This window comes from Esox lucius, chromosome 11 (genome assembly GCF_011004845.1).
Source record: "Esox lucius isolate fEsoLuc1 chromosome 11, fEsoLuc1.pri, whole genome shotgun sequence".
NCBI classification, from domain to species: domain Eukaryota; kingdom Metazoa; phylum Chordata; class Actinopteri; order Esociformes; family Esocidae; genus Esox; species Esox lucius.
Window position 1 is genome coordinate 41,326,603 of NC_047579.1, and position 14,154 is coordinate 41,340,756.

Below are 14,154 nucleotides of genomic sequence, written 5' to 3' on the forward strand. Positions count from 1 at the left end.
AGGTGGGAAAGAGGGATAACAGAGGACTGTTACAGGGGCCAGGTGGGAAAGAGGGCTAACAGAGGACTGTTACAGGGGCCAGGTGAGAAATAGGGATAACAGAGGACTATTACAGGGGCCAGGTGGGAAAGAGGGATAACAGAGGACTGTTACAGGGGCCAGGTGGGAAAGAGGGATAACAGAGGACTGTTACAGGGGCCAGGTGAGAAATAGGGATAACAGAGGACTATTACAGGGGCCAGGTGGGAAAGAGGGATAACAGAGGACTGTTACAGGGGCCAGGTGGGAAAGAGGGATAACAGAGGACTGTTACAGGGGCCAGGTGGGAAAGAGGGCTAACAGAGGACTGTTGCAGGCATCCTGTGTGTCTCGTCACGGCCAGTGGCGTTTCCCAAGGAGCAAAATGGCCATGTGCCACGTTGCTTGCTCCAGTGCCATGGTCATGGCAACGGGCTGGACGACAGGACACCCTGTGTCACTGTTTATTTATTTTGCCTCTACTGAACCAGGTAAGTCAACTGGGAACCAATTCTCATTTTCAATGATGACCCTGGCCAAAGTCATACAGTTGCAAGGCAGGACAATAAACAGCACCATAAAAATAATGTAAGAATACAAATGCAAATAAAATCTGTATACAAAGGAATGCTATATGTTAATAAAAAGTAAAACAGCTTATAAATACTGCAAACTGCCAGGAAGTGTGGTTAATACATAGAGAAAAAAACAATTTCAGTCACACAAAGTAGACTGTCATTTAGGAAAATCAACAATGACTTAAGACAAAGGACAAGATAATGTCAAAAATACATAAAGCCCTTAAAAGATACTCCCCAAACATCAAACAACTATGACAATATGAAATGCACCACTACAAATCCAAAGAAAACTATCTTCCTAAAGACTAGAGGCTCTAGGACATAAAGGTTAATCTATGAGAGAGCCACATTAATAAAGCACTTTGTAGAGGTCTAAACAACAACATTCTCATGGGTGTGCCTTCTTAGCACTGACGTTAGTCACTCTTTGATCTGTGTCTCTGGGGATCCAGGCTGGGCCAGGAGAGGGGAACACGGAAAAAGAGAAGCCACCCCCACATAAAGTGTCCGTAAAGACTGAGGGCTAGCACAGGGACACTGATGGCTCCCTCAGCAGGCAGGCAGGCTACCAAGAGGACTGGACATCTAATAAAAACCCAGCGCCTTTTGCACAGCTGTGGCCCGTCCCAAAATGGAATCACACAACACAGGCGAAAGAGGAGAATCAAAGTTGAGAAAGAGAGACATATACATATAAGCAGAAAATGGCCCATCAAAAAAGTTTTTTTCCAAGTGAATGTATCCTGTGGCATTATATTACATTTCAACCTTTTAACTCATAGAGTCCCTCAAACACTCAAAATACTATTACAGAACCAAGAGCCAAAACAAAATCACCAGTAGTGAGTTTGAGTAAGCCAAGATGAAACCAGATCTGTCTTACCATGCCGGGCCTGCGATACCTGTCCGTCTGCTCCATACCGCGTTTGCCACGATCGCCACACCACGGCAAACCAGGGGGCAAAGCTACAGTACACACTAACGACCAGCAGTGTGTGATAGTGACGGCAAGTGTTTAAGTCCAAAAGTATGTGTGTGTGTGTGTGTCCGCAAGAGAGAGAGCCAGCAAGGAAGTACTGTACATGTGAGGATATAGGAGGGTGCTCTCCTCCCTACCACCCCTCTTCACACACACACGCACACACACCCCCACCGCCAAAAACCTGAACCGTGTGTATGGTGGAAGGGAGAGGGGAGAGAGAGAGCTGGGACTGGTTGGGGGGGGGGGGGGGGAGTCGGGTTGCAGGACTTGTGCTACATATGCAAACTGGGGAATTATATTTAGCCCTGGCAGGACAGAAACAGGCCGTGAACGCGACGCCACGAGCCCCAGAAGGAGGCTTGGTATGCAGCCGTCAGCCATTCAATGCCCAAACTGACGTTGGAGAGGGGCTGGGGCAGGAAAACCCCCATTCCTCTGCTCCGTTTTCTCCTTACCCCTCTTCCACCCTGCTGTGCTCACTCGTCCTTTGTTTCTCTCGTTCTGGAAGAGGACATGAAACAACAGGGTTGGTATGTAGTTAGAGGTGAGGCAGGTGTAAGGGAGGTGGCAGGTGAACAGTGTATCAACGGCAGACACACTAGAACATCCACGGGACATTGACAGCTCATTTGGAACAAGTCGGCACCCTAGACTTCAGCTGAGGGGTTTATTTTCTGCCACTCACTTAGTCCGTCAGTCACAAACAGCCCCTAAAGACAAAGCGACTACAACAGACCACTCTCAAGGTCACACCGGTTTACAGGCTACATATGGTGTACAAAACAAACAAAACACCAGGTAACTACTACTTTATAAGTTCCAAAGTGTACATGTTGCATTCATGGTTCCACTATTAGGGGCTAATGAAAACATGCAGCGCTAAATTAGATCTTAATCAGGTAAGTAATGATTGTACTTCATTAATGTGAGATTAGATAAAGTCAAGCAGTCAGCAGATTAGTGAAGAGAACTAATTGAACATGAATTATTCGGCCCAACAAGCCAGCCATACAGCCAGCCATTCAGCCAGTCATACAGCCAGCCATAGAGCCAGTGTTAAAATGGACCCTTCCGCTAAGCTGTTGAGCAAGCAGCAGCGGTGGTGGTACGCTTAAGTGTACAGGCGGCTCACCGCCCTGGCGTCTCTCTATTCCACCACCAGAGGGCAACCTACAACACTACCACAGCCGCATCACCATGGCAATGCCGGAGTGGCAGCCAGGCCACAGCCTGAGGAACACAGGCAGCCAGACCACAACCCGAGGAACACAGCCAGCCAGGCCACAGCCTGAGGAACACAGCCAGCCAGACCACAACCCGAGGAACACAGCCAGCCAGACCACAACCAAAGGAATACAGGCAGCCAGACCACAACCTGAGGAATACAGGCAGCCAGACCACAACCCGAGGAACACAGCCAGCCAGACCACAACCAAAGGAATACAGGCAGCCAGACCACAACCAAAGGAATACAGGCAGCCAGACCACAACCCGAGGAACACAGCCAGTCAGACCACAACCCGAGGAACACAGCCAGTCAGACCACAACCCGAGGAACACAGCCAGCCAGACCACAACCCGAGGAACACAGTCAGCCAGACCACAACCCGAGGAACACATCCAGCCAGACCACAACCTGAGGAACACAGGCAGCCAGACCACAACCTGAGGAACACAGGCAGCCAGACCACAACCTGAGGAACACAGGCAGCCAGACCACAACCGAAGGAATACAGGCAGCCAGACCACAACCTGAGGAATACAGGCAGCCAGATCACAACCTGAGGAATACAGCCAGCCAGACCACAGCCTGAGGAACACAGCCAGCCAGACCACAACCTGAGGTAGCAGGCAGCCAGGTCACAGGCATGTTCAGTCACACAGGCAAGCTGGCACTCCTCAAACTACTGCTTTGTTTCCCATCCTCTTCACAGGGCACCAGTCTAGTGCGAGGCTACTCTGACAGAAGGACTGATTGCACTTAATCTTCCACTGAAAAGAAGACAAACATGATAACGGGATTTCTCACCCACGCGGCAGAGAAAAATCGCAAGGGCAAAAAAACAATGAGGAGGAAAAATAGCTGCCAGTCAGACGGAGGAAATTGTAATGGTCGTTTTATCAAATTCTCCTCAGTCGAACGGGCAGAGATGATTTCTGTGTTATTACTAAGATAGGTTTCATCCAGAGAACATCACATTCATCGAATTTTCATTTAATCGTCCGCAGCTTTGAGCAGGCTTTCCTTTTAAGTAACACTAGTCGCCCCCTCTTCTGCAAAACAGCCAACTGACCTGACCTTGTGCTGTTGTTATGTCAAGAAAAATACTTTATGATTCATTCTGACCTAACAACATAGGACTGACGCAGTCGCTCTGAATGTTTTGGGAAAACAAGAAACACCAGCAATTCAGCCCCAAGTGATTCCAGACTGCTTATGATCCCTCACAGACTGTGTAGTGTGTGTTGTGTGTATGTGTGCGTGTTCTGTGTATGTGTGTGTTGTGTGTATACGTGAGTGTGTCAAGTCAAGATACTAAAAAAAAAACTTCAAAGAGCCCAGTTATTTTAAGTGCAGTGGGCAATTAATGAAAAGCAAAGAGGTGAGAAGTGACTCAGATCTAATACTCTTGGTACCTTCAACATCAAAATGGCCTCTTCTTCCACATGTTAGCAATAGCATCCATTTTTACACGTTGGAACCCCTGTGTATCTAAGCTACCATTCAGGGCTGTGGAATCTGGCATGAGAACGTAGGAGTGAAGGACCAATATCTCTTCAAGACCAATGTGACCCTAATTTATGGGGACTGGGCTGCCAGTGGCTGATATTTTATGGCAATATTCAATATCAGTAAATGTGAAAATGTTGAAAGGGTTTAAAAATGCATACAGTTTAAAATGAAATAATACCGTAAATGCTAAAAAACTATTTTCGTATATCTCTGCTCATTCTTATTATTTTTTTAATTCTCTTTTTCGATCTTGAGTTGAGGAGTGATCCATGCCAATAAGTCAATAAGCCAACCTTTAAAAAATGTAAATTCGGAAAACACTTGTCTTTACTTGTTTGTTCTGTAAAACCATGGTCCCTTTAAATAAAAATGTACACCGAGTACAACCACTGACCTTTTCCCACACTTCAATAGTCCCAATACTGATGTGAACAGAAGGAAATGTAAAGTTACAGACAGAATACAGACCATAATAAAGATCTCTTAAAACTTTGCACAAGAAGCCACACTCAAATCCACGTTCAATTATTTTGAAGATGGTACTATTAAGTACTTCTATACTTATTTTTTTGTTCTCCCCCCACTGAAGCCTGATAGTGGGTAGTGACTCAACATCTCAATTGGTTTATAAAGTTTGGAAACCCCTGATCTACTGCCGTTCACACACACACACAGACACACAGACTACTCCATCCAAACATCCTCTCCTCTTCCTCTCATCCCACAGTGCCTGAACAGAGGGGAGATTCGGTGACCCGGTTGCCATGGAGACCGGGCTAGTAGACCAGCGCGCGTGTGTGTGCGTGTATAAAGTTTGTGTGTGTAGGTGTTTGTTGTGTATAAGTGAGTGTGTGTAAAGCTTAGAAAGAGAGTTAGCTGTCAACAGTCCAGTTGGAAGCCAGCACATACAGTGTAGTTACAACCACGTCTCCACTTTGGAATTATCATATAAATGTATGCTCTGTCACGCACGTCCTTACTGAAGTAACCACTATACGTGTTAAAGGCTAATAATCTTGCACCATCCACATTATACATACTGCCTTTTGTCATTCCAGTATATTCTGCTGGTTTCACACAACGCTATAGTGGATAACTTTACCAAGTTCGATCACGGACACATGTCATCCAGTCACGGGCATGGCATGGTTGACGCCCGGCCTGGCTGCAGGATGTCCTTACGGCCAACCATGGATGGTACATGTCGACCACCAAAAACATTCTCTAAAACAGCATTACAAGCTGACAAGAAGAACCAATTAATAACCTTGATTGTTTTGTGGTTACTGAGCACCAGTGGGACATAAGGTGGCAGAACATAGAGACTCTTCAATAGTCTCCTAGTAGCAAAAACGCTGTCCCAAATCCCACCCTATTCTGACAGCGCATTACTTTTGACGAGGTTCAGTTAGTCTCAGACAGAGCGTTAATGAGGGGATTAACTGCAACGGAGTTGGGAAGAAGGGGTGCATAATATCATGAAGCAAGCTCACCTTTAGAATCCACAGGGGGGGCTCAACTCCCTGTGTTCACTACCAGCCAAGGGACGTTTAATTTTTAGACTGACGCCCACAGCGAGCTGATAAATGTCATCCAGCAGGAGAAAACCGTTTCCTCCCTCAGATGAAGAGGTCGGGGGGAAGGAAAAGGGGACATATTCTGGAGTGACACATGGTGTCTTTGAAAAATGTAATATCCACACGAGGGGCTGTGTTGGAGGTGCGACCCCTCCGCCCCCATTCATTTGAGTATTTGTTTTTATGCTATTGTATTTAAAAAATATATATATATATTTGTAAAGCACATTGAATTGCTTCTATGTTTGAATTGTGCTATATAAATAAACTTGCTTGCTTGCTTTATATGTTGTCTTCATTTCCCCTGGCAAGACAAAGCCTCTCACTGCTGCTGGCTCCCACTACCTCACCGGAAAGATGTTGACCAATGCACCTCTAGGGAACCAGGGACCAGATCACCACGACTGGGGAGGTGTATATCCTTGAATCCCCAAAGGGGTCCTTCAACACTGTCCCTCTAGCTATTGGCTGTATCAACCTCACCAGTTCACTGTTGATTCACAGTGAGAACATTCTGACTAGGCGAGGGTGTGTGTTTTCATGTGAGCAACATACATTAGGATTAGCGTTGGGGCAACAGAGCCGGGACGAGGACAGAAAATAAAAACAGGAGAAAGCTATCGCTCAGCTGAGAATGAAGACAGGAGAAAGCTACCACTCAGCTGAGAATGAAGACAGGAGAATGAACAAGGGAAGAACATGTCTGTGTGACCATGTGTTTGGGTTACTTACAGTATAAACTGCTGCTTATGTTGCTGCAGCGTATACATACTCAAACATTAGCCCAAACACATTAGTCTCTTTCTCCTATGAGGCCATTCTCAACTGAAATATCTTTCACCAATGAGGCCATTCTCAACTGAATCTCTTTCACCAATGAGGCCATTCTCAACTGAATCTCTTTCACCAATGAGGCCATTCTCAACTGAATCTCTTACACCAATGAGGCCATTCTCAACTGAGTCTCTTCCACCTATGAGGCCATTCTCAACTGAATCTCTTCCACCTATGAGGCCTTTCTCAACTGAAACTATTTCACATTTGAGGCCATTCTCAACTGAAACTATTTCACATATGAGGCCATTCTCAACTGAAACTATTTCACATATGAGGCCTTTCTCAACTGAATCTCTTTCACCTATGAGGCCTTTCTCAACTGAATCTATTTTACCTATGAGGCCATTCTCAGCTGAATCTCTTTCACCTATGAGGCCATTCTCATGTATAAATCTCTTTAACCTGAGTTTAATCTCAGTTATGTCAATGATCCCTGAGGAAACAGGGATAGAAAAGGTTTGTCTTACCTGTCGGACAAAACTGTTGGATGTGGTGTCAGAGGAGGTGCTTCCATCGGATCGCTTAAAGCGGCTCTTCCGCTTGGCATGCTTCCCCTAGAAGGACGAGACAAGCCAAAAGAAACATTAAAGCTTCCCAAAGCACGTTTTAATAAAGACCACTAGAACACATACAAACATCTTTATATTAACGGACCTCTTGTCTTTTGTTCTAGCAGTAAATTCAAATGAAGTTTTAAAGATCACCAAATTAGATTGTGTGTAATGCTATAACTCTGATCTGGTGAGCATCCAGGACCTATAAGAGAACAAGAACCAACAGAACATATACCCTGGCAGAGACAGTTCCGGACTGGGGAGTCAGGAGACATGACCTGCAGCACCAGTGAACACCACGCCAGCTCCGTTTCCTGTTCATCCTCCGGCTTTACTAGTCATTATTCTTGCAGTTCCAGTCCCTGTAATCTGATTGGTTGCTCCCTGGCAAGTGGCCAATCCGGCTTGGGTAGGTCCCTCCATTGCATTAAAACCCACCCTGGCCACATCACCATGGATACACAGCGTTGGCTAATTGCATTTGTTAGTAATCAGGAAGCCTGATGGATTGAACTGGTAGGCCGTGCCCCTTCTGTGTTTACAGACCAACAGGCACCTCTGCCTGACACATAGAAATACATCCACATTACAAAGCATACAAAGAGGCGCTCGCTCACACACACACACACACAGTACTCTATGCAAATGCTGATAAATTCTTGCCTTTTAATGCATAATCAGCCTCTCAGAGCCATGTTTTCCTTCATGTAAAACAAATCATGCAGTTATTATATGGCATCACACACCTTTTCCAAGTAACCTAATGGCCTCATCTTCACCTTCACACACACACGCACACATTTGTTTTTCTATTCTTATGGGAAACGGATATACATGAATCCATGTTCCCTAACCCCTGACCCAAATCTCAATAACCTAATCTATATACCCATACATAACCTGGCCGTAACACCCAACCCTAAACTGTATTCACAGGTACACACACACATACACGCGCACACACACTTTACCTATTTACTATGCTTAATAATAGATAAACTTGTAACCCTGATTTTAATACCAACCCCAATTCTAACATTTAACCTGAAACTAACAAGTAAGCTGAGAATAACATTTATTCCCAAAACATGTAAACACACACACACCCGTGCCTGTGGAGTGCGGACCTCCACACTTCAACACAGTCCTGGTCAGAATTAGGGAGGAGGGAGCAGCTGTCAGAGTTTGAGCTCCCAGTCATCCTGTAGAGCTGCCGCCCCATCTGGCTCCCCTCTTATCTCTCTCCATCCCTGGGCCTGAGCAGACTGGCATCCCAGGGGGCATGGCTCTGACAACCATCGTGCCCTCACTGACCGCCACAACGCCGGCAGACCAACTGCCAAAATCCCAGCAAAGACCAACCGCCACAAGCCAGGCAGACCAATCGCCACAACCCTGGCAGACCAACCGCCACAACCCTGGCACAGACCAACCACCACAACCATGGCACAGACCAACCACCACAACCATGGCACAGACCAACCGCCACAACCCCAGCAGACCAACCACCACAACCATGGCACAGACCAACCGCCACAACCCCAGCAGACCATCCACCACAACCATGGCACAGACCAAGCGCCAAGACCCTGGCACCGATGCGGGCAGCAGGCACTCTCCACACACCATAATCAGGGCATGAAGACAAAAAAGGGAAAAAAGGAGAATGGTGTCTGCGCTGTTTGACAGTAGAGGTGCTGGGGATAGGGTTGTGCTGGTATTAACACGAGGAGGTGGCTTCAGCACAGGGCAGTGGAATGCCATGGAGGGGGAGGTGGTGAGGGGAGGTGGAGAGGGGAGGTTTCCTGTTAGTCAACAACCTCCAGGGCTAAGTGACTAATTTAGAGGGGGCGTGCCGTGAGTGCTGCTCTGAGACAGAGACAGTAAACTGTCAAGAGATGAGAGCACGAGGCCGGCTGCAATAGGTTCTGTGTAGCTCAGTGGGTACAGCATGGGTTGTGGGTTCGACTCCCCTGAAGTGGGGGGGCTGTATGAAAATGGTAAGACAATGAATCCAATCCCCTCTGTAAGTCGCTCTGAATAAGAGTGTCTGCTAAACGACCCGACGTGTAAATGTACGATGTAAGCCTGTGGTGTGTCTCTGTCTTCCGGCTTTAGCAAAACAAATTCAAACATTCTCCAGGCGAACATACTCGGCACAGAGTTCAGACACTGCTCCTTCGCTCGTACTGCATGCAGAAGAACAAACACATTCTATAATAGGAATTGCCGTCTCCGGGCCAGATTGTGATCAGTTCTCCGCTGCCTGACAGTTTATTTCCTTCTTCTGAGGAGTTTGTTGTTGTCATTCAGTGACGCTGGGGCCAGGGCACACATTTCATCCAGGATATTACTGGCTGGGTCCTAAACTGATCCTATTCCATTACCACAGTGCATCACTCCTGACCAGCACCCAGAGGAAGTTCGTCACGAGGAGTCCGCCACAGAGGGAACATGGTACAGTTTGGATACCTGGTGTCTTTCTCAGGCCACCTCACCACGGCTTAGCCATAAACATGGCAACACGACCCACCGCAGGTTTGCCTGGACTTTATATCTAAAACCCTTCCCTGCCACATGACACAACGAGGGATGACACTCACGGGATAAAAATCGGACATCTAAAAACAGACAAATAGAGAGAGACAGAGTGATGTAAAGATTAATAGAGAGAGGGAGGAGATTGAGTGGGAGAAAGAGAGTGGCAGGAGAGATGCAGGGAGGTGGGGAGTGGGAGGATTGGGAGAAAAAAACAGAGCAGGATGTGTACTTGGCAGGGCTTCAGGCACTGGGTCTTAAACATTACATGTCATCTTTCTTTGATGTCGGTAAAGAGACAATGATTGGAGTTTAGAGTAGGCAGGTTTGCTGTAGTCATTGTCGCGACTGTTCTGGTCATTCTCTGTTTTTATGACCAATCAAGCCTACATAACCAGTGACATCACGTAACTTCCTGAATGCCATTTATAGCTACGGTTACACCGTGGACACTGAGATCCAAAGCAAGTCGGGTGTTCCCAAATACGACGACCAAACAAATTAGATAGAACATTGTGCCTTACAGAAATCTGTGCAGGTCTTGGCACAGCTTGGATCATTTGGGGACATCTATCTCAAGGGCTGTGACAATGGAGGACTTTAACTGGGGCCCATATGGGGGCTGAGAGGCAACCTGGGCTGCATTGCAAGCCAAATATGAAACACTGCAAATGAGGTTTTGACCGTAGACACGATACAATCCATTAAAGTGTTTGGCTTTGTAAGGTATGTGGAACCAGTTTGACAGGTAAACACAATGTTAATGGCTGACAAACCAGAATGGGACCCCAGAATCTATAGGATAATATTTCTATGCTGAGTCTGTAATATTTATCTTTCCCAGAATTTTAAGTACAATTGCTGGAAACACTTGGTCTACAGGTTGGAGAGCCAATGTCTACTGCTGAGAAGAAAAGAATAATCGGCTTTAGAAACAGAAAAAATATCTCAACTCATTATAAGCGAATGGCAGTTTATCTTCAGGTGAACAAGTAGTTTATCTTCAGGTGTATTGGGAAAATGCATCAGCCAATACAGGTGGATTGGGATGGGTTGAGAAACATCCTATCTTCTGCCGAAAACAACATAATTTTGTATTTTCCAGAACAAAACACCTCAATGCTACAGCTTCCAGTTTGTTCTGTAAGCACAGATAAATACAACATAAGCACAATTTTTATAATTTCACCTTGAAAGTAAATGGTACTTAAACAAGGAACTGTAAACAAGTCATTTCAGACCGTGCCCATGTTTATCTGTGGCTAGCAAGGTTTTATCTTTTTCATTCAGTACAACCTACCTGGCGATGTGGAGACAATCAGTGTCTGACCCATTGGTTCTCAAAACAGGTGTCCCTCAGGCCTCAACTCTAGTCACTCTATATACACCAAGTAACTTGGATCTGTTACATCCTCACATGGTTTCAACTATACAATTCTATCCAGATGAGTCTACTGTCTGTCAAATTGTGCCTACATTGGCAATTATTCTATAAAACATTACTTTTTGACTTTTTGTTCAGACAGCGGTAGAGCTTGGAGGGGGAAAAACAACAATAGACGGACCAGAAAAGTTAGGGGGAACCAGTAGCAACTATCGTATGTAGGTGTAGAGAACACAAGTGCAGAATGTGATCGGCACATGCGCAGAAACCACTGGACCTTCAGCGAAAGTAATACATATTTCTAAAGCTCCGAGAAAAAATGGATTAGCAGTCAAGACCAGTAAAGTCTCAAGGCCTTGAATTCTTATTCTGCCCATGTCCATCTAATAACATATTGGGCTAATTACAGAAAGGGCATCAAGAGTTCGTAATTGCGTATCATTAAGTCCAAATAATAGGCTACTCATGCGAATAAACATTCAGCAGGAAAAGTTACAGAGAATCTTCACATCAAGTCTAACCAAAATTCGTAATTGTGATATTATAAATATATATTTTTTTACAACAAAGGAATTGTGAAATGTTTATATATATATATATGTATAATATATTATATTATATTATAGATTTCCTAGAATTCCTGTAGGGTAATATTTGATAGTGGAACAACCACAGCAGCGGTGGAAAACGAAGAATGGATTCTTCCAAAGGAACACTGTTAATTACCCTAAAAAAAGTGTCCCTTGGCGACCAAACCAATCATTTTATTATAAAAAAAATATATACAAAAGCTTCAGCAACAGGCGGATTTGCCCAGTAAAGCCCAGGGGCATGATTTCCCTGATAGGGCATTGGTAGGTAGCTTACCTGTGCGTGCGGATGAGGATCAAACATGTCCATTTGGATCTCCTGGGTTGAGGTCGAAGGCGTCCTGGACATACTACTTTTCTGTACCATTGATTTATTTTTTCAATTCTATTTTCTATTTCATATATTTAAGATGATAACGGAGAGCATTGCATCGTCTACAAAGAGAATTGGTTGCCGTTGTTTCCCCAAGGATGCTTAACCGTAGTAGCCTACCGTAGCAACAGCTGCTCTGTCTACAGCACCAGCCTCACCCGCCTCGGTTCCCGAGCGTAGACAATAATGGACAGCGCGCTCTGCTCCAGGATCCAGCTGCGAAACAACGAGGTCCACGCCCCATGGATCAGGCCCCACCCTCATCGCTGATCAATCAATCAGAGGCAAACACGGAAAGGTTCTATGTCTTGTGATTGGTTAATGTTTAGCCCAAGGCTAGGATTGTATTTTTTAATGCCCACCTATTTTCATTTAGCTCAATGGTTGGCACTCGCTGTGGCATAACACCTGTTGGCCTACTGATATCCATACAATTCCTGATTGTCAACAACAATACAACATTATAGTGAACCTATAATAAATATCATAATTGGTTATATTTTGCATTCAAATAGCCTACAATTATTTGCCTACAGACAACGGTACAAATAACTACATTTTTCTTAAAGGCGTATGTTGATCGGTAGTAAGTAATAACCAAATGCATCCACAATTGCTAGCGTGTTGTTTGTTATAGCTGACACCTGTAGTATATAGCATTGTTCTAAAGCAATTCTCTGGAATCTGGATGCTGAAATGAAATGTGTGGTCTGCCATTTGTTGATTTGTTCTAGCAATTACAGAGTATTATCGCAAAAATGACAAATGTTATTAAGAGCGTGATTGTGAGAATGTGTTAGTGAAAGCGTGCCACTAAAGTGGTTAGTTTTCAAGTTATGTTGTAACCACTAAAGAGGCTGGTTGTCGTACTCAAATTATGGTCATAAAAAAAAAAAATCAGCAGCGGGACGGCTGCTGGTGCCTTCGACCTAACTTTACTACCACCACCAATGTATATTTCATTAGGCTCCATAGTACACTACAAAATATATTTCCATAAGTAGTGTAACTAGACACCAACAATAAAGATTGTATACCTACGGCTTTAACACTTTACCAGCGATGGCAGTTGATACCCTGATAATTAGGTTGTTTGTTAAAATGACAGGATCCAATGGCATAATATTCTGTGTCATTATGATCAATACAAACCAGTGAAAGAGTGATTAAAGGGGAGGTTTAATTTTATTTATATGTGGCCAGTTATTTTGTTTTGTTACAGAGACATTTGTTTGTTGCATTTTGTTGAGTCATTGTGCACCTGGTGATAAATTATTACAAATATTATGAGGATGTGTCATATTATAAAACTTATATAACATCATTATTATATTCTGGATTAGTTCTCTGCACAAAACGTTTTACTGTGGAATTAATACATTTCACATTGATGCTGTACACAACAACAAAAATACAAATATATGGTTTAAAATCATACATAATGAAAACAACCACAAATATAAACAACTACAGGGACATTGGGCATATAAATGTGGGTAGGAACTTTACTTCTTCAAAATGGTTTTGTGGTACAGTAGGTGCTTCTCTGGACCATTCATTGCTCAACGCCATTTTCTTAGTCTCTGTCATATGTTACAACCTCACCCTCCTGAACATTTCCGGTTCCATCTGCCAGTAGATCACTGACTTCCTGACCAACAGGATGCAACACATAAAGATGGGCATTCATATTTCTGACTGTACATCCCTCAGCATTGGACCACAGCTAGGATGTGGGCTTTTATCCCTCCTCTACTCACCCTAGACCAAGGCTGTCCTGTACCCTGTTCCTAGAGAGCCACCCTCTTGTAGGTTTACTCTCCAACCCCAGTTGTGACTAACTTCACTCTAGACCAAGGCTGTCCTGTACCCTGTTCCTGGAGATCCACCCTCTTGTAGGTCTTCTCTCCAACCCCAGTTGTGACTAACTTCACTATAGACCAAGGTTGTCCTGTAAGCTGTTCCTAGAGAGCCACCCTCTTGTAG

The 14,154-nt window shown here is 44.7% G+C and overlaps 1 protein-coding gene across 5 annotated transcripts in view; it reads right to left on the reverse strand.

Annotated features, from left to right (window-relative positions):
- Positions 1-12,417, reverse strand: part of cacnb1 (calcium channel, voltage-dependent, beta 1 subunit) — a 39,088-nt gene extending 26,671 nt beyond the window's left edge. For 2 of the 5 annotated variants that reach the window (XM_029123431.2, XM_029123430.2), the window contains exons 1-2: positions 12,073-12,416; positions 7,197-7,283 (exon numbers count right to left, since the gene is read on the reverse strand). In XM_029123431.2, coding sequence (XP_028979264.1) covers positions 7,197-7,283; positions 12,073-12,162 — 177 coding nt within the window. In that variant the 5' untranslated portion in view covers positions 12,163-12,416. Of the gene's footprint in view, positions 1-1,482; positions 1,713-7,196; positions 7,284-12,072 lie in introns of those variants that run through there. The other 3 variants (XM_029123428.2, XM_029123432.2, XM_029123433.2) reach the window with 3 other exon arrangements.
- Between the last annotated feature and the right edge of the window lie 1,737 nt (positions 12,418-14,154).